Below are 25,766 nucleotides of genomic sequence, written 5' to 3'. Positions count from 1 at the left end.
ATGTTGTCTCTGGTTTTGAATCTGAATTTAGAGAACTGAATTTGAAAACGCATCTGAGAAGTTGAATATGTGAAACTTTGATCAACTTCAAATGACAGTTTGTAAACTTGATACACGGACAATGAACGCAATATCTACTATATTGAAACGGAATATATTTAAATATTGAATTTGAATATTCAATCAAACTGAAATGGAATTTTAAATACAATAATAACGAAACAAGTTCATTTTATGAATTCAATGATTACATTTGTACAAATTCTAAAATATAAAATTCTAATTCAATATCCTAATACAAATTCATTATCCTCATCATCCAGTTCTTCTCACCATATCTTCAAGCTGCATCTGGATCTGTCTGTGGACCTCAGCCATCTGAAAGAGTACGTCCCCTAAAGAGAGAACAGACCAGAAAGAAAAATGGGGAGGAAAAGAGAGAGAGAGAAGGAGAGAGAATTATATTACATCTTCCAAGTGTCACTGAAAGCTACATCAACGTGCAAACACAAGACCATGCAGCCACAGAAAACACATAGAAGACCGGTGGAGGGAGGGAGAGGTGGAGGATGAACAATGAACAGGATGGAACATCAGTCAAGTCACGAGCAAACGGAACTGAAAACGTAAAAGGATAGAACAAGAACACAACAGAAACAGAGAACGTAAGAAAATCATGAGTTAATCAAGATATCTAAAGAAAGACAACTCTGTCTGTAAAAATAAATCAAAGTATCGATGCTAATATTAGCTTCATATTACTAGTATTGAGAACATACAAATACTCCATATGAGATTTAAACAAATAATTAATTCCACACATGATTTAGTCAATCTTTATACTAACGAAAAGCAGAACCGAGAGAAAAGTCTAAAACAAAAGAAAGTAAAAAGAGCGTAAAGGGTGATTCATGCAGCCAGGGAGATATAATGCGTGTCGTTTTAAGATACCTACATGCTGCCTCTTCTGAATATGCAATGCATTGTAAAAAAAGGAACAAAAAGATCTAGTTTGAGCGACGGACGGATAGAAGGGTGAAGACCTGGAGAGACAGAGACAGATCAAACTACCCCAGAGATATGAAATGAGACCAGTTTCCAAATAGGTTCCCCAGATAGAAGAATGAGACACACGATGGGTTCCACACACACACCCCGATTGTGTTCAATCAAATATTGACTTTGCAGACATTCACAAGGTGATGATTTATTGGAATTAATTTATTTTCCATTTGTCAATTAAAGAACTGTAATATGTAACCTCATCCTACTCGCTCTATGTAGCACACTGCCCTGAACCATTCTATAGTGTATGTGGTCAGTAACTGGGGTTATGAAACGAGTGGGGAAGAAGAGGAGGTGAGGGTAGAACCAAGGGGACGTGTTGATCCTTCCTATAAAACTAAGGAGAACATTCTAGAAGGGTCTTTCTTTAATGACATCACAGCATAAAGACGCTTATCAGGAAGTGGTGAGGTCATCAAGCTGACTAAGTGAGAAGGAGATTTAGGAGAAGGGAAGGATAGGAACCTTCCAACAAGGCTTGGACCGGATTCAGGTGTTCAAATCCACAACAACAGCATGTAATGCAAAACTATTAAAGTACACACAAGATGGTAGGAGATTATTTGGGAAGCGATTACATTGTTAGCTGCACAGTACACACACTTAATCTTTAACTAACCAACCACACACAGACGGACACACACAGACGGACACACAGACGCATAGCCAGTACAGCACAATCCCCATAACAAAAAGACAGTGAAAGGCATTGAGAGCCCTTCCTCCCTCAACCCATCCAGAATGCCTATGAAAGCCAGTGTAGAAACAATAGCAGTGGTTATTCCATTGCCTGAGGCTTGACACATTAGGGCTAGTGAGGTAGATAAATATGTCGGTGTCGGCTTCCAACCTCTCTGTCTGGTTTTGGCTGGCTTCCAAAGCACTCTCCATCTCATCAATCGATGAAGAGCCCTTTGCCTCGCTATCGAGGGAATATGACAATGTATCTCAATAGGTTTCTACTGAATCGACACTTTTACTGAACTCTATCAGTGAGCAACATAGCACAACATTTTTCCATATTGGACACGCACAAATGCACACACAAAGTGCACACACACACACACGTATATTCACCCACTCCCCCACCCTCGCTCTACCCTGTGTAATAGCCATGCAGCACCATTTATAGGTCTGGTTCCATGTCAAAGAGGACTGTGCTGATCCATCACACTGAGACCACCAGAGGATCACAATGGCTACCCACCACCCTCCATCCTACAACTTTCTCCATCCATCAACCACCTTCCTCCACTCCCACCATGCTAATACCACTGCCCATCCATCCAGCTGGGGATAAAATACAGCGACAGGATTAACTAGACTAGTGGGCAGGAACAAAATGAAAGGGGGAGGGAGGATATAACAGCATCATGCTTTGAGCATTGTGACATCACATGAAGATTACTGTGTGTGTTCAGATGTAGGGGTGCTGAGGGTGCTGCAGCACACCCTGAAAAATCACAATAATGTTGTTTTTTGTTGTTGTAATTTTACCCCCTTTTCTGCACAATTTCGTGACATCCAATTGCGATCTAATTACGATCTGGTCTCATCGCTGCAACTCCCCCAACGGGCTCGGGAGAGGCGAAGGTCGAGTCATGCGTCATTCCTTGAAACGTGACCCGCCAAGCTGCGCTTCTCTGGTGAAGATGGCGCCGGAGGAGATGGCTGCCGTTTTACGTCCCTCTAACCAATTGTACTATTATGTGTGTTTTTTCGCGTTATTTGTAATTTATTCTGTACATAATGTTTCTGCCATCGTCTCTTATGACCAAAAAGAGCTTCTAGATATCAGGACAGCGATTACTCACCTCGTATTGGACGAAGATTTTTTCTTCAACGAGTCGGATGCAAAATATATTCTACAGACACAAGACAAGGCCCAAATCCCTGTCATTCGCATGAGAAAGAGATGGAGATATCGTGGACGTAGGTCGGGGTTCCTTGTAAGGATCCGACGGCAAGTGAGTAAACTGCCTCTTCCATCGATCCGATTAGCCAATGTTCAATCATTTGAAGACAAAATGGACGACCTAAGCTCAAGGATATCCTACCAACGGAACATTAAAAACTGTAACATCTTATGTTTCACCGAGTCATGGCTGAACGACGACATGGACAACATACAGCTGGTGGGATATATGCTACATCGGCAGGATAGAACGGCTGACTCCGGTAAGACAAGGGGTGGAGGTCTGTATATTTGTGAACAACAGCTGGTGCATGAAATCTAATACTAAGGAAGTCTCAAGGTTTTGCTCCCCTGAGGTAGAGTATCTCACAATAAGATGTAGACCACACTATTTACCAAGAGAGTTTTCTTCTATATTTTTCGTAGCTGTCTATTTACCACCACAAACCGATGCTGGCACTAAGATTGCTTATGGCCTTATACAGCTCATTGAGTGCTAACAGGAAAACGCTCATCCAGAGGCAGCGCTCCTAGTGGCCGGGGACTTTAATGCAGGGAAAATTAAATCCGTTCTACCTAATTTCAACCAGCATTTTAAATGTGCAAGCAGAGGGTGTGTGCTCAGTCCCCTCCTGTACTCCCTGTTCACCCATGACTGCATGGCCAGGCATGACTCCAACACCATCATTAAGTTTGCAGACAACACAACAGTGGTAGGCCTGATCACCGACAACGATGAGACAGCGTATAGGGAGGAGGTCAGAGACCTGGCCATGTGGTGCCAGGATAACAATCTCTCCCTCAACGTGATCAAGACAAAGGAGATGATTGTGGACTACAGGAAAAAAAAGAGGACTGAGCACGCCCCCATTCTCATCGAAGGGGCTGTAGTGGATCAGGTTGAGAGCTTCAATTTCCTTGGTGTCCACATCACCAACAAACTAACATGGTCCAAACACCAGCCTATTCCACCTCAGGAGACTGAAAAGATTTGGCACGGGTCCTCAGATCGTCAAAAGGTTCTACAGCTGCACCATCGAGAGCTTCCTGACCCGGTTGCATCACTGCCTGGTATGGCAACTGCTCGGCCTCCGACCGCAAGGCACTACAGAGGGCAGTGCGTATGGCCCAGTACATCACTGGGGCCAAGCTTCCTGCCATCCAGAACCTCTATACCAGGCCCTAAACATTTTCTAAGTCTCTAGCCACCCTAGTCATAGACTGTTCTCTCTGCTACCGCACAGCAAGCGGTACCGGAGCGCCAAGTCTTGGTCCAAAAGGCTTCTTACTTATTACCTCAATTCCCTCGTCTAACCGGTGGCCCCGCACATTGACTCTGTACCGGTACAGCCTCATTACTGATTCCATATGTGTTATTTCATAGTTTTGATGTCTTAACTATTATTCTACAATGTAAAAAAAATAGTAAAAATAAAGAAAAACCCTTGAATGAGTGTGTCCAAACTTTTGACTGGTACTGTATATTATTTTATTCTCACAAAATTAGTGCCCTGGGCATTTACAAGTATTAGTGGACCAATATAGACGTCTGTAGCACGTGCAAAAACATATTTTCAGCATCTCCACTTTCGCAAAAAAGGTAGTTATATAATGAAGAACAATATCTTGCAGGATTCAATTGTTGGAATTGTAAGAGTTGTTGCCCTGTCCCTTTCTCTGCGATTATTATTCTAATGGGATCCAGAAAGAACAAAACCCGTCCTCAAACATTTACATCAAAAGGTGCAAAGTTATGGGCAAAGACACAAAACATCCACATCAAATTAAATATTTTTCTTGATCAAATAACATGGAAAATATTACCATCCTTACAAACCACTTAATGTAAATGTACATTAAATGTATTGTACATAGGCTGGTCATCTAGGTTTGTACCTGTTGTACCGGTTTCCATCACCATGAAGAAAACATTGCACAATACAGTAATTGAGTACATTCAGCCATCAAGTGGTTTGTGATGATGTGGCTCAGTTGGTAGAGCATGGCGCTTGCAATGCTAGGGTATCAGATTTACTGTTTTGTACAGATAATTATCAGACTCAAGTTACAAATGCTGGTCAACACTCAAATACATTAAGTTATAATTTTTTCGTAAAAGCAGTGCACTGGGCCTTAACTAGTCCTGTATTAGCAGACCAATAGATGTCTTCAGCGCGGGCAATTGTTTTTTCTGTACCCCCCGGGCAAAACAATCACAGCACCCCCACCCCAAAACTACTTCCTGGTGCAGATGTGCCTGTATTTGTCTAATCTAATACCACTCCATCCTGCCATCTGAAATATTAGTCTGCCTGTTTCTCTCTCCTGTCCCAGCAGGGTCCCTAAGCCTCTTAACCATAATCAGCACAGATCACAACATCTGAAGCTTAGTGAGACTAAAGCATATTGTTGTCTGGTCTTAGTGGAACCCAATCTTTAAAAAAATAGACAATTAATTAATATGATTAATGCCCCCAGCTGCTTTGTATTGTCCACTCAGGGTCCACTGGGCCTGTGGTCGATTCTTCGGCTGAGTCCCAAATGACACCCTATTTCCTATATAGTGCACTACTTTTGACCAGGGCCATCCAGGACCTCTACACTGAGTGTACAAAACATTAAGGACACCTTACTAATATTGAGTTGCACCCCCCCCCTTTGCCCTCTGAACAGCCTCAATTCGTCGGGGCATGGACTCTACAAGGTGTCAAAAGCGTTCCACAGGGATGCCAGCCCATGATCTCCACATCCGGCTTCTTCACCTGCAGAATCATCTAAGACCAGCCACCCAGACAGCTGATGAAACTGAGGAGTATTTCTGTCTGTAATAAATGCATTTTGTGGGGAAAAACGTATTCTGATTGGCTGGGCCTAGCTCCCAAGTGGGTGGGTCTATGCCCTCCTAGGCCCACCCATGGCTGCACGCCTGACCATTCATGTAAAATCCATAGATTAGGGCCTAATGAATTAATTTCAATTGACTGAATTCCTTATATAAAACTGTGTCATGACGTGACTTACTTTAATGTATGACTGTTATTTATCTAATCAACTATGTTTAATTATCACTCAATTAAATTAATCATGTAACAATTAACTCATTAGGAATTTGGGGCACCACGGAATAAGTTGTTTAACGAGTTACCATCTCCCGAATTAAACTCTTAGATATATATATATATATATATATGTTATATATCGATAACAGTCACTTATTAAATAATTACCTCTTATCAGTCTCATTCTGAATGTCGCATAATCCTTGAACCTGCAAGAACCCTAACCTTATTGATGAATCAGTAAATAAATAATTAAGCCAATTTGTGTATTGCTAACTAACTAAATAATAACAATACAAACACACATAGTAATCAATAACCTAACGTAATACAATGAAAACAGGTCCCTAGTGGACTGGACTAACAATAGCATGAATGCTTGGAAGGGAGAGACAGATTCAAACTATCGTTGATACTTTGGAAACTACGCTCACGGAAATACAAATGTTTAGCACCCGCAACATGTATTTACGTGTAGCTGTCCTCGCTAGTTGAGTCGATGATGCAGGACTCTGGTTTGCCCACCAGAGATCCCAATGTCCTTGGTAGAGTTTCTCGTCGTAGTGGTGGTTAGAATGGATACTTCAGCATACCCTGTAGTTCATAGAGTTGATCTGTTAGATAGATACTTCAGATGTACCTGTTGTCGGGATTGTTCTCTAGACGACTATACAGCCAGCCAGCCGCAGACTGGTAATACTAAGGTCTAGTGCGTTGTCTTTTTCTTCACCTCGTGTAGAGGTTGAGAGTTTCAGAGTTTCTCCATATTCAAACATGCAGTTGCCACGCTCACGTTTTCTGGTCTGTCTGGTCTAACCATTTTGTAACGTTTAGCTTCACATCTGCTGGTCTGGTAGAAATTAAACCATTTGCAACATCCGGCTTATACCGTAATCTGCTTGGTCTGAGGTGAATTTCATCACGAGGGGTTTTATACTTGATTAGAAAAGGGTGTGTTTCATGTTTGTGCTCATCTGGCCATGGCCACTGACTGAGAACAAATCAATATGGAAAATAATCGTCTCATCTAGAATGCTAAAATCACATTGTTATCTTCACAAAAGTATTATTATACTTAATCATTCGTTTTATACAACAATTAAATGCAAACCTCATAATTGGGAAGTGTACACCCCCAGATATAGTTATGGTGTTCCACCGTCTTTAATGACATCACAACATAGTAATGAATTTGACATGATTGTTCTTTAAGTCCCCACGGACCATTTCCCACATCCTTTGAAGTAGGAATATTGTTTCATTATCCACTTTTGGATGTTGGAGTCTTGGCGGGAAGACTTCCTTTGTGCCACAGGGAAATTCCCTCTCCCAATACTGCATGGCACGGAAAATAATGTTTCTGTAAGGAATTTACGACCGGTCATAAAAATGGCCCCCAGGAAAGGGGGTGTCCAAACCTTTGCCTAGCCGGCACCTTTGATCCTCAACCCATGATGGCAAGTCATGACAACTGTAACTCAGTAAAATATTTGAAAATGTTGCAAGTTGCGTTTATATTTTCGATCAGTTTAAATAGCTACACTGACTGAGTTGACACTTGTATTTATATGTTTGCACTGTCTCTATGCACACTCACAAGGCCCAACACACACACAAACTTAATTTGCTCACACACACATATATTATGCACATACATTTATACTGACTCTACACACACACTCATATTGCCACATGCGCCGAATACAACAGGTGTAGACATTACAGTGAAATGCTTACTTACACCCCTTAACCAACAATGCAGTTTTTTAAAGAAAAAAGTAAATTAAAAAGTGTTAAGCAAAAAAAATAAAAGCAAATAACTAAAGAGCAGCAGTCAAATGAAATAACAGTAGGGAGGCTATATACAGGGGGGTACCGGTACAGAGTCAATGTGCGGGGGCACCGGCTAGTTGAGATAATATGTACATGGGGGTAGAGTTAAAGTGACTATGCATAAATAATAAACAGAATAGCAGCAGCGTAAAAGAGGGGGATGAGGTGGGGTGTGGGGGCAGTGTAAATAGTCTGGGTAGCCATGATTAGCTGTTCAGGAGTCTTATGGCTTGGGGGTAGAAGCTATTGAGAAGCCTTTTGGACCTAGACTTGGCGCTCGGGTACCGCTTGCCATGTGGTAGCAGAGAGAACAGTCTATGACTAGGGTGGCTGGAGTCTTTGACAATTTTTAGGGCCTTCCTCTGACACCGCCTGGTATAGTGTCAAGGGGTGCTGAAGGTGGGTGTGGTGCATGAATCAAGCGCAGGACGCAGAAGCTCAGTCCAAAAGACTTTAGTGCAATATTCACGTAGAAAATAAGCACAATAAGCCCGAAGGCGAAATAACGGCGCACACAGGCGTCAATCAAACGGCGCACTAACATGTGCGAAAAACCTCTCCAAAACACTGGAGGGAAGTACGTAGCTCCAACACGAAACAGAAGAGCAATACCACACAAAGACAAATACACACAACGAGAACTAAATAGGACACTAACGAGGACTAACAAGACACAGGTGTAAAACATCAAGACAAAACCAAACGAACATGAAACATAGATCGGTGGCAGCTAGTACTCCGGGGACGACGACCGCCGAAGCCTGCCCGAACCAAGAGGAGGAGCAGCCTCGGCCGAAACCGTGACATATAGAGGTCCTGGATGGCAGGAAGCTTGGCCCCAGTGATGTACTGGTCCGTACACACTACCCTCTGTAGTGCCTAGCGGTCGGAGGCCAAGCAGTTGCCATACCAGGCGGTGATGCAACCAGTCAGGATGCTGTCGATGGTGCAGCTATATAACTTTTTGAGGATCTGGGTACCCATGCCAAATATTTTCAGTCTCCTGAGGGGCAATAGGCTTTGTCGTGCCCTCTTCACGACTGTCTTGGTGTGTTTGGACCATGATAGTTTGTTGGTGATGTGGACACAAAGGAACTTGAAGCTCTCAACCTGTTCCACTACAGCCCCGTCGATGAGAATGGGGGCGTGCTCAGTCCTCTTTTTTTTCCTGTAGTCCACAATCATCTCCTTTGTCTTGATCATGTTGAGGGTGAGGTTGTTGTCTTGGCACCACACGGCCAAGTCTCTGACCTCCTCTCTATAGGCTGTCTCATCGTTGTCGGTGATCAGGCCTACCACTGTTGTGTCGTCGTGCCTGGCCATGCAGTCATGGGTGAACAGGGAGAACAGGAGGGGACTGAGCACGCACCCCTGAGGGGCCCCAGTGTTGAGGATCAGCGTGGCAGATGTGTTGTTACCTACCCTTACCACCTGGGGGCAGCCCGTCAGGAAGTCCAGGATCCAGTTGCAGAGGGAGGTGGTTAGTCCCAGGATCCTTAACTTAGTGATGAGCTTTGAGGGCACTATGGTGTTGAACGCTGAGTTGTAGTCAATGAATAGCATTCTCACGTAGGTGTTCCTCTTGTCCAGGTGGGAAAGGGCAGTGTGGAGTGCAATAGAGATTGCATCATCTGTGGATCTGTTGGGGCGGTATGCAAATTGGAGTGGGTCTAGGGTTTCTGGGATAATGGTGTTGATGTGAGCCATGACCAGCCTTTCAAAGCACTTCATGGCTACAGATGTGAGTGCTACGGGTCGGTAGTCATTTAGGCAGGTTACCTTAGCGTTCTTGGGCACGGGGACTATGGTGGTCTGCTTGAAATATGTTGGTATTACAGACTCAGTCAGGGACATGTTGAAAATGTCAGTGAAGACATTTGCCAGTTGGTCAGCACATGCTCGGAGTACACGTCCTGGTAATCCGTCTGGCCCTGCGGCCTTGTGAATGTTGACCTGCTTAAAAGTCTTACTCACATTGGCTACAGGGAGCGTGATCACATAGGTCATCTGGAACAGCTGGTGCTCTCATGCATGCTTCATATATCCTGATGCCTAGTCACCTTACCCCTATACATATCTACCTCCATCATGCCAGTATCCCTGCACATTTTAAATATGGTATTGAACTGACCCTGTATATAATATGCTTACTTTCTTTCTCGTGTTCTTGTTATTTATATTTATTGTGTGTTTTTCCTCCACCTTATGTTATATTTAGTACTACATTGATATTGATTACTGCATTTTTGGGTTTAGCGCTTGCAAGAAAGGCATTTCACTGTACTTGCGCATGTGACATTAAAACTTAAAACTGAAACATAAAAAGTAGTGCACTGTATTAGAATTAGGCCATTTGGGACACCGTTTTTGTCCTGTCCACTGCGGTCGATTTGATTCTTAGATGTCCCCTCAAGAGCCTGGTTATCACAAAATCAGATGTTTTATATTTTCCCCTTTCAACAAGATGTAATTGGCTTCTAGGGGTCGAGGACCCGTTTGTCGTTCATTGCCTGCTCTCAGAATCTAGTGATGAGTGAAAAGGTAATTCATTGTAGCTATTTAATTAGATGAAGAAAAGTGTTTTTTGTATTTTAATACACACAAATAACTACGTTGTGTATAATGCTTGAATGATAAAAACCCATCTCTGGAGAACAGGACAGACAGTTCAGGAGTCAGTGTCTTGAAAAACTAGACATATGTAGGATAAATATTTTGTTGTCGTTTAACGCTCTATAAACTTTTATTCCTGCAACAAAAAGGAAAGTATTACTAGCCCGGGGAGAGCGGGAGAGTGTTCTAGCCAGGGGAGAGAGGGAGAGTGTTCTAGCCAGGGGAGAGAGGGAGAGTGTTCTAGCCAGGGGAGAGAGGGAGAGTGTTCTAGCCAGGGGAGAGAGGGAGAGTGTTCTAGCCTGGGTAGAGAGGGAGAGTGTTCTAGCCAGGGGAGAGAGGGAGAGTGTTCTAGCCAGGGAGAGAGGGAGAGTGTTCTAGCCTGGGTAGAGAGGGAGAGTGTTCTAGCCAGGGAGAGAGGGAGAGTGTTCTAGCCAGGGAGAGAGGGAGAGTGTTCTAGCCAGGGGAGAGAGGGAGAGTGTTCTAGCCTGGGTAGAGAGGGAGAGTGTTCTAGCCAGGGGAGAGAGGGAGAGTGTTCTAGCCAGGGGAGAGAGGGAGAGTGTTCTAGCCTGGGTAGAGAGGGAGAGTGTTCTAGCCAGGGGAGAGAGGGAGAGTGTTCTAGCCAGGGGAGAGAGGGAGAGTGTTCTAGCCCGGGGAGAGAGGGAGAGTATTCTAGCCAGGGGAGAGAGGGAGAGTGTTCTAGCCAGGGAGAGAGGGAGAGTGTTCTAGCCAGGGGAGAGAGGGAGAGTGTTCTAGCCAGGGGAGAGAGGGAGAGTGTTCTAGCCAGGGAGAGAGGGAGAGTGTTCTAGCCAGGGAGAGAGGGAGAGTGTTCTAGCCAGGGGAGAGAGGGAGAGTGTTCTAGCCAGGGAGAGAGGGAGAGTGTTCTAGCCAGGGGAGAGAGGGAGAGTGTACTAGCCAGGGAGAGAGGGAGAGTGTTCTAGCCAGGGGAGAGAGGGAGAGTGTTCTAGCCAGGGGAGAGAGGGAGAGTGTTCTAGCCAGGGGAGAGAGGGAGAGTGTTCTAGCCAGGGAGAGAGGGAGAGTGTTCTAGCCAGGGGAGAGAGGGAGAGTGTTCTAGCCAGGGGAGAGAGGGAGAGTGTTCTAGCCAGGGGAGAGAGGGAGAGTGTTCTAGCCAGGGAGAGAGGGAGAGTGTTCTAGCCAGGGAGAGAGGGAGAGTGTTCTAGCCAGGGGAGAGAGGGAGAGTGTTCTAGCCAGGGGAGAGAGGGAGAGTGTTCTAGCCAGGGGAGAGAGGGAGAGTGTTCTAGCCAGGGGAGAGAGGGAGAGTGTTCTAGCCCGGGGAGAGAGGGAGAGTGTTCTAGCCCGGGGAGAGAGGGAGAGTGTTCTAGCCAGGGAGAGAGGGAGAGTGTTCTAGCCAGGGGAGAGAGGGAGAGTGTTCTAGCCAGGGGAGAGAGGGAGAGTGTTCTAGCCAGGGGAGAGAGGGAGAGTGTTCTAGCCAGGGGAGAGAGGGAGAGTGTTCTAGCCAGGGGAGAGAGGGAGAGTGTTCTAGCCAGGGAGAGAGGGAGAGTGTTCTAGCCAGGGAGAGAGGGAGAGTGTTCTAGCCAGGGGAGAGAGGGAGAGTGTTCTAGCCAGGGAGAGAGGGAGAGTGTTCTAGCCCGGGGAGAGAGGGAGAGTGTTCTAGCCAGGGGAGAGAGGGAGAGTGTTCTAGCCAGGGGAGAGAGGGAGAGTGTTCTAGCCAGGGGGAGAGAGGGAGAGTGTTCTAGCCAGGGGAGAGAGGGAGAGTGTTCTAGCCAGGGAGAGAGGGGAGAGTGTTCTAGCCACGGGGAGAGAGGGAGAGTGTTCTAGCCAGGGGAGAGAGGGAGAGTGTTCTAGCCAGGGGAGAGAGGAAAAGAAAAAGACAGGACGTGTAAACTAAAACTAGAGCCTAGAGTTTTTCCTAGACAGGACGTATAACCTAAAACTAGAGCCTAGAGTTTTTCCTAGCAGTAGTGACTGAACACACGGGAACACAAGGCTGATTGTACCAGGCCCAGGCGTGAAACACACGGTTTGTTCATTATGAATAATACATAGAGGTCTCTCACACACACACACACACACCACTGTGTTCCAGACGCTGTTTCTGGTCCCACAGAGAGAAACCCAGAGACGTTAGTACGTTTTGTGTTACCCTCCCCTCTTGTGTCTGGTCACGGAGTATTGTTAAGGGTTATGTTTGTGGCTCAGCCCAGTCCAAGCTCTTCTCTGTCCTGGCACCCCAATTGTGGAACGAGTTTCCCCCTGACACTAGGACAGCAGATCCCTCCCCATCTTCCGAAAACATATGAAAGCCTACCTCTTCAAAGAGTATCTAAAATAATCCTACAGCACACACCCCTTCACAAAAAATAAAAAATAAAATAACACCCTTGCCTTTTGTGAACGAACACTTGCACTTTACTTTTTCCTAATAGCACTGACTTTGCTGATAGCTACTTTATTGAGGAAAAATGTACACAGTCATACTTACTATGACTGTGATAAGTGGTTGTCCCACCTAGCTATCTTAAGATGAATGCATTAACTGTAAGTCGCTCTGGATAAGAGCATTTGCTAAATGACTCAAATGCAAATGTCAATGTTAGCTAATTCTCAATAGGGGGAAACTGAGAATGAGTGTCTGATGACATAGAGGAAAAGAGTCTGAAATGTCTGTGACAGTGAGGTGCCTGTTAGATTCACACCAAGAGCTGGGTGAGAATGAGAGTAATCTCAGCCAGGACAGGCTACTGTGAAAGACTCAGCGTCACAGTCACAGTTAACTGTGAACCCCAGAGGAAACTCCAGGTCTACTCAGCATGAGGGAATAACAACAGTGTAAAGCAAGGTTAGGGCTGGAGTGGGTACATGAAATTCAGACAATTTCCTTACAGGTGTTCTTAAATAGCCTTTAATTGGCTGTTATGTGATTCAGAACAGAGGTCGGTCATTGCGTCCTTTCCTCTTCACTGGTTGGCATGGAGGTCTCTCTCTCTGTGTGTGTGTGTGTGTGTGTGTGTGTGTGTGTGTGTGTGTGTGTGTGAGAGAGTGAGTGCCAGTGGTATAGTACCGCAGAGCCCAGTGTTCTACTCCATTAACAGGTTCATTAAGTCACTATCTGGCAGAGTGACAGACTCCCCGTACCAAGGACGGGTGGCACACCAGGTCAAGGACATATTTGATAAAGTCCAGCAGGCTGTTGAAAGCATATTGACACTGCATCACTTATTGCTGTGGTGGAAAAATCATAGAACAAATCGGCGAAGCTTGTGGATTTCAAACATACCAGCTCTGAAGCACGGACAAGCTGCGAATTCTCTCCCCCCCCCTCCCTCCCTCCTAGTCTTACAAAACAAAGAAATGACAGAAAAATGTTCAGCTGACAGACATGAGTAGAAGACTTTCACAGACTGAGGGCAGATAAGAGGGAGTTTAGAGAACAGTACCAGACAGGTGTGTGTTAGCGCTGTGTCTGTGATTAAACAAGGGGCTGACTAAAGACAGCTAATGAGCCTCGGAGAGCTGTGATCACAGAGCCCAGGTCTGAGGTGTTTTTTTCTCTCTTTCACTCCATCTCTCTCTATATATTTCTCTCTCCCTCTACCTCTTTCTCCCTCTCCCTCCCTCTTCAGGGTGATTCGTCCCAAATGGAACCCGATTCCCTATGGGCCTTGGTCAAAAGTAGTGCAATGTAAAGGTTAAAGGGTGTCGTTTGGTCGGCAGCCATTAATGCGACAGAGCCAAGGACATAGAGCTGGAATTCATTAGGCTAATCAGCCTGTTGTCTCAGGCAGAATATTGAGTTATCTACTGAGAACTTTTCGACAAGGTGTTTGAGAAGATGAGTGCTCTCGCTGGCGCTGCAGTTTCCTCATACACACTGCAGTGCGAGAGCCTCCAGATTAACCTCAGGGGAGAAACTCAGCCACCACTCAGAAACCGGGTCACCAAGGGGGTCAACAGCTTCTCCAAACTGTGTCTCCCTTACTTCTCAGAGATAGAGTCGGCAGAAAAAGGTCAGGTTATATTGTCAGATAACGCCAGGGAGGTCCCCAAAATGTAGAGCTGTGTGTGTGTGTGCTGGCCCTGCAGTGAACGAGTGGGCTTACTGTATTTGATGCTGTGGGCGTGTGACAGGCCGCCAGATTGTCTCCCTTCATGCTCATCACAGCTCTCTAATAAAAGCCTCCTGTAGAAAATGACTGCTTCCCATATGCTACCCTATACCCTATGTAGTGCACTACTTTTTGACCAGAACCCTACGAGGCCTGGTCAAAGGTAGTGCACTAAATAGGGACACACATTGTAATTTGGGATGTACCCCATGTGCGCTGCCAGGCTGGTGTTTCCATGGAGGAGCAGACAGGCTAATAAAAGAGCTCGTTCACTGTCCTCATGACAAGCCCAGGTGTGAAGGACATACACACACACACACAGACACACACACACACACACACACACACACACAGACACACACACACACACACACACAGACACACACACACAATCCTTTTCATCTGCTTTTCTTTTTCTTCCAACGTCTGCAATTACTGAGATTGTCTGTTTAGCCTACATGTCCGCCAGCTGTGTGTGTGTGTGTGTGTGTGTGTGTGTGTGTGTGTGTGTGTCCACCAGTTGAGAAGAAGCAGTGGTATTTGTATTTCTCTCCACTTATCTCCTGCCGGAGGGAAGCAGCACAGCAGCAACTTGACAGACAAGTGAAGGGGGAAACCATATATATAATATATAATAATATAATTGGTCATTTAGCAGACGCTCTTATCCAGAGCGACTTACAGGAGCAATTAGGGTTAAGTGCCTTGCTCAAGGGCACATCGACAGATTTTTCACCTAGTCGGCTCGGGGATTAGAACCAGCGACCTTTCGGTTACTGGCACAACGCTCTTAACCACTAGGCTACCTGCCGCCCCTATATCTATCTATCTATCCATACATACACATTATATACAGTGCATTCGGAAAGTACAGTATTGGACATGATTTGGAAAGGCACACACCTGTCTATATAAGGTTCCACAGTTGAGAGTGCACGTCAGAGGAAAAACCAAGCAATGAGGTTGAAGGAATTGTCCGTAGAGCTCCGAGACAGGATTGTGTCGAGGTACAAATCTGGGGAAGGGTACCAAAAAATGTCTGCAGAATTGAAGTTCCCCAAGAACACCGTGGCCTCCATCATACTTAAATGGAAGAAGTTTGGAACCACCAAGACTCTTCCTAGAGCTGGCCGCCTGGCCAAACTGAGCAATCGGGGGAGAAGGGTCTTGGTCAGGGAGGTGACCAAGAACCCGATGGTCACTCTGACAGAGCTCCAGAGTTCCTCTGTGGAGATGGGAGAAACTTTCCAGAAGGACAACCATCTCTGCAGCACTCCACCAATCAGGCCTTTATGGTAGAGTGGCCAGACAGAAGCCACTCCTCAGTAAAAGGCACATGACAGCCGGCTTGGAGTTTGTTTTTCAGCAGCAGGGACTGGGAGACTAGTCAGGATCGAGAGAAAGATGAACGGAGCAGAGTACAGAGAGATTCTTCATGAAAACCTGCTCCAGAGCGCTCAGGACCTCAGACTAGAATGAAGATTAATCTTCCAACAGGACAACAACCCTTAAAATACAGCCAAGACAACGTAGGAGTGGCTTCGGGAAAAGTCTCTGAATGTCCTTGAGTGGCCCAGCCAGAGCCCGGACTTGAACCCGATCTAACATCTCTGGAAAGACCTGAAAATAGCTGTGCAGTGACGCTCCTCATCCATCCTGACAGAGCTTGAGAGGATCTGCAGAGAAGAATGGGAGAAACTCTACAAATACAGGTGTGCCAAGCTTGTAGTGTCATACCCAAGAAGACTCGAGGCTGTAATCGCTGCCAAAGGTTCTTCAACAATGTACTGAGTAAAGGGTCTGAATATTTATGTACGGTATCTGTTTAAGGTATATGTTTTTTATTTTTAATACATTTGCCAACATTTCTAAAAACCTGTGTTTGCTTTGTCATTATGGTGTATTGTGTGTAGATTGATGGAAAAAATAAATAATTTAATCCATTTTAGAATAAGGCTGTAACATAACAAAATGTGGAAAAAGTCAAGGGGTCTGAATACTTTCCGAATGCACTGTATATAATATATGCAACATCCACTGATGTATCAAATCTCACAAAAATAGACTCCCTCCCTACTTTGCCCCTCTGACCTGATCAGAATTAGATTCTCTAAGGTGTCGTCCTTTCATGATCAGAATTAGATTCTCTAAGGTGTCGTCCTTTCATGATCAGAATTAGATTCTCTCAGGTGTCGTCCTTTCCTGATCAGAATTAGATTCTCTAAGGTGTCGTCCTTTCATGATCAGAATTAGATTCTCTCAGGTGTCGTCCTTTCATGATCAGAATTAGATTCTCTCAGGTGTCATCCTTTCATGATCAGAATTAGATTCTCTCAGGTGTCGTCCTTTCATGATCAGAATTAGATTCTCTCAGGTGTCGTCCTTTCATGATCAGAATTAGATTCTCTCAGGTGTCGTCCTTTCATGATCAGAATTAGATTCTATCAGGTGTCGTCCTTTCATGATCAGAATTAGATTCTCTCAGGTGTCGTCCTTTCATGATCAGAATTAGATTCTCTCAGGTGTCGGCCTTTCATGATCAGAATTAGATTCTCTCTGGTATCATCCATTTCTATCTATATTTCTGTCTATCCCATCTCCCCCTCTGATTTCCTTACTGTCGATATAAAGGTTCACCCCCCCCAAAAAAAAACCTCCTCTGTATCTAACAAAGGATTTTTTTCCATTTTCTTCTATCGAGTGGAGCCGTGCTAGGCAGGCTGCAAGGTGTCCTCTATCTCTCTAGCGTAGAGGAATATGGACACACGGCTCAAACCATGTCATCTTAATACATTATCGAAAGGCTAGTTATTTCCTGAACCTCAGACTCAGCCGTTTAACTTCGACTTTAAAGCGCTTTAATGAGGACAGCCATCGCTCCAAATGTGCGTGCGTGCATCTTCCACAGGGGCGGATAAGGGAACACTGCGACTGCTGACGGCAGGAGAGGAATTAATTAAATAGAGCAGAAATTGAGAATTTAATTGTGTATCAGAATGACAAGTATGATGAACAATGTCCTGTTATGGGCAGAAAGGATAACTGGTAGTGCCAGAGAATCCTTCCTGATGTCCTGTTATGGGCAGAGAGGATAACTGGTAGTGCCAGAGAATCCTTCCTGATGTCCTGTTATGGGCAGAGAGGATAACTGGTAGTGCCAGAGAATCCTTCCTGATGTCCTGTTATGGGCAGAGAGGATAACTGGTAGTGCCAGAGAATCCTTCCTGATGTCCTGTTATGGGCAGAGAGGATAACTGGTAGTGCCAGAGAATCCTTCCTTTATGACAATGGAAGCCAGACTATGCCAGCTTCAGCAGTGTGACATCACCAATGAGCCCTTTTTCGGGCTGCCTGTGCGTTGGTCTAGCGTCTCCCCTCTCCTCCTTCTCTCCGCCCCTCTCTCTTTTTCTGAATCGCTCCCGGAATGCATTTCATCTATTTGTTACTTTCTGTTCGAGGTGGCAGTGTGTTTTCCTAGGGCTGCCTGCCTGCGTAGGCTCCTACATCATTGTGTGGGTGCCCAGATTGAGAGAGGGAGAGATGGAGAGAGGGTTGGCGGGGGCAGACTGACTCTGACCTTTGCTGCAGTGGAACAATCACTGAGCATCCATCCTTTCCTTCTCAAAGAGAGACAGATGAAAAGTTGTTGAATTTTTAAAAGCCTCCACTTGTGCTTAGAATAACTTGTGAATGAACTCTAAACTGACTGCCTGTTTCATTTCTATTTTTAGTTCAAGGCTGTGTGAGAGATGGACCATGGCACACAGAATAAAAGGTGTCCTCGCTTGTGTGAATGGATCTTTGTCAGTGATGGTGTATTAGGGACTAGTAGTGGAATACGGGCTAGTAGTGGGGCTAGTGGTGGAATAGGGCTAGTAGTGGAATACGGGCTAGTAGTGGGGCTAGTGTTGGAATAGGGCTAGTAGTAGAATTCGGGCTAGTAGTGGGGCTAGTGGTGGAATAGGGCTAGTAGTGGAATACGGGCTAGTAGTGGGGCTAGTGGCGGAATAGGGCTAGTAGTGGAATAGGGGCTAGTGGAATAAGGGCTAGTGGTGGAATAGGGGCTAGTGGTGGAATAGGGGCTAGTGGTGGAATAGGGGCTATTGGTGGAATAAGGGCTAGTGGTGGAATAGGGGCTAGTGGTGGAATAGGGGCTAGTGGTGGAATAGGGGCTAGTAATAATGGAATAATGCTTTAGGAATAATAATAGGGTTGAAACAGTTAAATGTGAATGTGAGAGGCTAAGTTAAGCCCAAGTGTGTGCGGGTACATTATATTGTGTGTTTGTACATAGATGCGTGCATTTACTATATTGTGTGTGTGTGTGTGTGTGTGTGTGTGTGTGTGTGTGTGTGTGTGTGTGTGTGTGTGTGTGTGTGTGTGTGTGTGTGTGTGTGTGGGCCACCAGTCTGATTTCTGGTGTGGGAGGAGAGAACAGCTTGACTGTACCATTAAGCTGAGGCCCTGTGGCACTCTTCTCTGGAAGAACACCGCATCATAAACAGCCAACTGTGCCAAGGAAAACAGCTGCAACAACACCATACATGTCCTATCCTCCAGATGTGTGTGACAGTCACGTATGTTTAAATCTCACATACATATGATACTCATTTCAGTTTCTCTTTTTCTTTCAGTACAGGAACACTGCTATGGCAAATCTTACAACTCCCCACAGCCAATAACATTGCAGGAAGAACCAGTGTCCGTATTCAAGCCAAAGGCTACAAGTACAGGTATGTTCACTATATTCAACATGTGATGTTCTATGAGGAAGTGTCCCTTATTAGTGTGCACTGGGGCTCGGCCTTTGTAGGTAATCACACTGATTTATGATATGACCAAGGACACACAGACAGACACCAAAGGGAGGAAAAATGGATGTATCACTGCAGTATTGTAGCTACTGCATACACACCGTAGGGGTAACGTTAGATGGTTATTCAGTCCTGTGTGTGCAGTGCAGTGCCATTCCCCTGACTCTACCGCACGTTAAGAGACGTCTACATTATTTATCCCCACGTGACAAAAGTCCTCTAGTCGGGAGCGCCTCACCTTAAAAATACCCTCCCTTTATATAACCTAGAACCAGGAGAACGGTAGGGGAACAGGGGAACAGGTCTGTGTCCCAAATGGCACCCTCTCCCTATATACTGCACTATGACCAGGGCCCATAGGGTATAGGGTATAGGGTGACATTTGGGATGTATCCTAGGAGTTCAGTTTGAGAGCAAAGCCAAATAGCTTAGACGATGCGAGAACCCGTGTAGCTTGGGTTGATGTAGCTACTGATTTGTTGGATTATCACTTCCGGGTTTGACTTCAGCTATGTCATGTCTCACAGCCAATAGTAGGGAGGGAGGGAGGGACGGAGGCAACATCTGGACTGGTCCATTTAGGTAGCTGACTAGGGACCAGCTAAGTACATCAATTGCAACTGCATAAATTGCTTTTTGCGTTCTTCAGTCACTTTCCATTTAATGCTCACTTACTGTAATGATCAATTATATACACTACATGACCAAATGTATGTGGACACCTGCTCGTCGAACATCTCATTCCAAAATCACGGGCATTAATATGGAGTTGGTCCCACCTTTGCTGCTAGAACAGCCTCCACTCTTCTGGGAAGGCTTTTCGCTAGATATTGGAACATTGCTGCGGGGACTTGCTTCCATTCAGCCACAAGAGCATTAGAGAGGTCGGGCATTGATGTTGGGCGATTAGGCCTGGCTCACAGCCGGAGTTCCAATTTATCCCAAAGGTGTTTGATGGGGTTGAGATCAGGGATCTGTGCAGGCCACTCAAGTTCTTCCACACCGATCTCGACAAACCATTTCTGTATGGACCTCGCTTTGTGCACAGGGGAATTGTCATGCTGAAATAGGAAAAGGCCTTCCCCAAACTGTTGCCACAAAATTGGAAGCACAGAATCATCTAGAATGTCATTGTATGCTGTAGCATTAAGATTTCCCTTCACTGGAACTAAGGGGCCTAGCCCAAACCATGAAAAACAGCCCCAGACCATTATTCCTCCTCCACCAAACTTTACAGTTGGCACTATGCATTCGGGCAGGTAGCATTCGCCTGGCATCCGCCAAACCCAGTTACATCCGTCGGACTGCCAGATGGTGAAGCGTGATTCATCACTCCAGAGAACGTGTTTCCACTGCTCCAGAGTCTAATGGTGGCGAGCTTTACACCACTATAGCCGACGCATGGCATTGCGCATGGTGATCTTAGGCTTGCGTGCGGCTTTTCGGCTTTGGAAACCCATTTCATGAAGCTCCCGGCGAACAGTTATTGTGCTGACGTTGCTTCCAGAGGCAGTTTGGCACACGGTAGTGAGTGTTGCATCCGAGGACAGACGATTTTTACGCGAAACACGCTTCAGTACTCGGCGGTCCCGTTCTGTGAGCTTGTGTGGCCTACCACTTCGCAGCTGAGCCGTTGTGTTGCTCCTAAACGTTTCCACTTCACAACAACAGCACTTACAGTTGACCGGGGCAGCTGTAGCAGGGCAGACATTTGATGAACTGACTTGTTGGAAAGGTGGCTTCCTATGACGGTGCGACCTTGAAAGTCACAGCTCTTCCAGCGGTCTACAGGACTAAACTAACCTACTGAAAGAGCTACTTCCTGTGCTTGGCCCTCCTATGTTGAACATAATAAACTTCTCCTTATCCTCCAGGTGTATACCAAAACTCACTAAAAGTGGCAGTACTAAAGCTTCTCGTGAAAACGCCAAACATAAATCCCCCCCACTTTTTTTTTTTTTTTTACAAATGTGGGCGATATCAAATCTCCCATTCCTCTCAATAAAAAAATAAAAAAATAAAAAAGCTGTTGCCCAGCAACTCACTGCCTTCCTGAAGACAAATAATGTATACGAAACGCTCCAGTCTAGTTTTAGACCACATCATAGTACTGAGACTAATGAAGGTGGTAAATTACCTTTTATTGGCATCAGACCAAGGCTCTGCTCTTGTCCTTGTGCTCCTAGACCTTAGTGTCGCTTTCGACACCATCGATCACCACATTCTTTTTGGAGAGATTGGAAACCGTAATTGGTCTACGCGGACAAGTTCTTGCCTGGTTTAGATCTTATCTGTCAGAAAGATATCAGTTCGTCTCTGAACCTTACCATTGATTTGTCGGAGGACAAACCATCCACAGTGTTCCTCAAGGTTCTGTTCTAGGACCACTATTGTTTTCACTATATATGCTACCTCTTGGTGATGTCATTCAGAAAGACAATGTCAACTTTCACTGCTATGCAGACGACTCACAGGTGTACATTTCAATGAAACATGGTGAAGCCCCAAAATTGCCTACCCTGGAAGCCTGTGTTTCAGACATAAGGAAGTGGATGGTGGCAAATGTTTTACTTTTAAACTCAGATAAAACAGAGATGCTAGCTCTAGGTCCCAATAAACAAATCTGCTGTCGGATCTGACAATGAATCTCGATTGATGTCTCAAATTAAACTGAAGGACCTCAGCGTTACTCTGGAGCCTGATCACTTTTGACGAACATACATTTTTATTTATTTTAAGAGCAGCCTTTTTCCATCTTTGTAACATTACAAAAATCTGAAAATGTTGATCCAAAAATGATGCAGAAAAGCTAATCCATGCTTTGTCACTTCAAGATTAGATTACTGCAATGCTCTACGGTTACCCGGATAAGGCAATAAATACAACTTCAGCTAGTGCTAAATACGGCTGCTAGAATCTTGACTAGAACCCCAAAAAAACTGGGTCAGTCTGTCATATCTGGTGTAATTCTCCTGTCTTATCTGGTGTCCTGTGCGATCTTAGGTTCCCTCTCTCGACCTCTGAATGCTTGGCTATGAAAAGCCAACTGACACACAGAGAGACAGAGAAACTCATGGGCCTGCGGATAATGAAAGTGAACAGGCTGGAAAAGTGTTTCTGCTTCATGCCGCAGCAGAGCGCTGACGTCCCTCTCGTCCCTCCCATCCAACCCTCCTCCTCCCATCCATCCCTCCCTGGGGCTGACTAGACTAGACTGGAGCTGACTAGACTGGGGCTGACTAGACTAGACTGGATCTGACTAGACTGGAGCTGACTAGACTAGACTGGATCTGACTAGACTGGGGCTGACTAGACTAGACTGGAGCTGACTAGACTGGAGCTGACTAGACTGGGGCTGACTAGACTGGAGCTGACTAGACTGGGGCTGACTAGACTAGACTGGAGCTGACTAGACTGGAGCTGACTAAACTGGGGCTGACTAGACTAGACTGGAGCTGACTAGACTGGAGCTGACTAGACTGGGGCTGACTAGACTAGACTGGAGCTGACTAGACTGGAGCTGACTAGACTAGACTGGATCTGACTAGACTAGACTGGAGCTGACTAGACTGGAGCTGACTAGACTAGACTAGACTAGACTGGAGCTGACTAGACTGGAGCTGACTAGACTGGAGCTGACTAGACTAGACTAGACTAGACTGGAGCTGACTAGACTAGACTGGAGCTGACTAGACTAGACTGGAGCTGACTAGACTAGACTGGAGCTGACTAGACTGGGGCTGACTAGACTAGACTGGAGCTGACTAGACTGGAGCTGACTAGACTAGACTGGATCTGACTAGACTAGACTGGAGCTGACTAGACTGGAGCTGACTAGACTAGACTAGACTAGACTGGAGCTGACTAGACTAGACTGGAGCTGACTAGACTGGAGCTGACTAGACTAGACTAGACTAGACTGGAGCTGACTAGACTAGACTGGAGCTGACTAGACTAGACTGGAGCTGACTAGACTAGACTAGACTAGACTGGAGCTGACTAGACTAGACTGGAGCTGACTAGACTAGACTGGAGCTGACTAGACTAGACTAGACTAGACTAGACTGGAGCTGACTAGACTAGACTAGACTAGACTGGAGCTGACTAGACTGGGGCTGACTAGACTAGACTAGACTAGACTGGAGCTGACTAGACTAGACTGGAGCTGACTAGACTAGACTGGAGCTGACTAGACTGGGGCTGACTAGACTAGACTAGACTAGACTGGAGCTGACTAGACTAGACTGGAGCTGACTAGACTAGACTGGAGCTGACTAGACTGGGGCTGACTAGACTAGACTAGACTAGACTGGAGCTGACTAGACTAGACTGGAGCTGACTAGACTGGAGCTGACTAGACTGGACTGGATCTGACTATACTGGATCTGACTAGACTAGACTATACTGAAGCTGACTAGACTGGACTGGGGCTGACTAGACTGGGTAGAGCAACAATGTAATGGGCTGACTTAAGTAAAATTGTGTGAATAATGGCTGTAATGTTTGTTTTTATAAAACATGCACAGATACACACACAGCTTTAGGCAACACTGATGTCCAGAGACAGCATCAGTCTCCCCCTCTTCAGCCCTGCCTGTCACTACACTGCAGAGGGATAATTGTGCTGAGTCATGGCTAAGGATGCAAAAACAACCAAAAGGACCCCATATAACGCAGAGCACACACAAATACACACACACACACACACACACACACACACACACACACACACACACACACACACACACACACACACACACACACACACACACACACACACACACACACACACACACACACACACACACACACACACACACACACACACACACACACACACACACACACACACACACACACACACACACACACACACACACACACACACACACACACACACACACACACACACACACACACACACACACACAAATACACACACACACACACACACACACACACACACACACACACACACACACACACACACACACACACACACACACACACACATACACACACACACACACACAAATACACACACACACACACAAATACACACACACACACACACACACACACACAAATACACACACACACACACATACACACACTTTAGAACAGGCAGCAGATAGGGGACACTAGAGGACAGTACCAATATGAAGATGGATGGACACCTGTTTATGGACAGTATAAGAGGAGGATACTGGGATGTAGCATTCATTAAACCAGAAGCCTCATTTAAATGGGTTCTTCTGCCCTAGCGTACGGTTTCCTGTAATAAGAAATCCTCATCTGAACGAATGGCCTCGGTACGAATACTGAGTCTTGTGTTGGAATCAGATCACTGCACAGATAATGTCATTGAGGCTGAATACAGACTATGAAAAGGTTCAGATTGGAGTAGCCACTCAAACTCAGTTCAAATCAGTATTCACAGAGAGAGAGGCTGAGTGGGGGAATGAAGAGATGAAACCTTCAGACGAAAAGTGAAGGCCCCCGAAATGTGAAGGCCCCCCCCCCCCCCAAAAAAATAGGAAAAACAGAATAATGAATGCAGAGAGCTTTTCTTTCTATTTTCCTCTCTGACCTCCTTTTCCTCTTTCCTCTCGTCACCCTCCCTTCCTTCACCACGGCCGGCTGCTATCCAAATTCACCTCAGACTTATGAGAGGTCAGAGGAGAGAGAGACTTGCCTACACAGTGCTCAGATTCAGGAGGAGGGCCGTAACCAAAAGCCAGTCCCATTCCTCGAACATGTGACTCAGTCTGACTGATGCCATAGAACGAACACAAATAGCTGAAAACAAAGCTTAATCCATATAGGCTAGCTTAATAAATACATGACTGCAATCATAAAGTCAATACATATAGCTACAGTTGAAGTCGGAAGTTTACATACACCTTAGCCAAATACATTTAAACTCAGTTTTTCACAATTCCTGACATTTAATCCTAGTACAAATTCCCTGTCTTAGGTCAGTTAGGATCACCACTTTATATTAAGAATGTGAAATGTCAGAATAATAGTAGAGAGAATGATGACTTTTATTTATTTATCTCATCACATTCTCAGTGGGTCAGAAGTTTACATACACTCAATTAGTATTTGGTAGCATTGCCTTTAAATTGTTTAACTTGGGTCAAACGTTTAGGGTAGCCTTCCACAAGCTTCCCACAATAAATTGGGTGAATTTTGGCCCATTCCTCCTGACAGAGCTGGTGTAACTGAGTCAGGTTTGTAGGCCTCCTTGCTCGCACACGCGTTTTCAGTTCTGCCCACAAATGTTCTATAGGAAAGAGGTCAGGGCTTTGTGATGGCCACTCCAATACCTTGACTTTGTTGTCCTTAAGCCATTTTGGCACAACTTTGGAAGGATGCT

The 25,766-nt window shown here is 45.4% G+C and overlaps 1 protein-coding gene across 5 annotated transcripts in view; it reads right to left on the bottom strand.

Moving 5' to 3' along the window:
- Positions 1–25,766, bottom strand: part of LOC121547732 (brain-specific angiogenesis inhibitor 1-associated protein 2) — a 148,250-nt gene that overhangs the window by 65,693 nt on the left and 56,791 nt on the right. For 4 of the 5 annotated variants that reach the window (XM_041859145.2, XM_045209899.1, XM_041859144.2 and 1 more), the window contains 2 exons: positions 956–967; positions 334–395 (listed from right to left, as the gene is read on the bottom strand). In XM_041859145.2, the coding sequence (XP_041715079.2) occupies positions 334–395; positions 956–967 (74 nt within the window). The remainder of the gene's footprint in view (positions 1–333; positions 396–955; positions 968–25,766) is intronic. The other variant, XM_045209897.1, reaches the window with a different exon arrangement.

The sequence above is a fragment of the Coregonus clupeaformis genome, chromosome 31 (assembly GCF_020615455.1).
Source record: "Coregonus clupeaformis isolate EN_2021a chromosome 31, ASM2061545v1, whole genome shotgun sequence".
Taxonomy (NCBI): Eukaryota; Metazoa; Chordata; class Actinopteri; order Salmoniformes; family Salmonidae; genus Coregonus; species Coregonus clupeaformis.
This window is presented reverse-complemented; position numbering and strand designations above follow the sequence as displayed.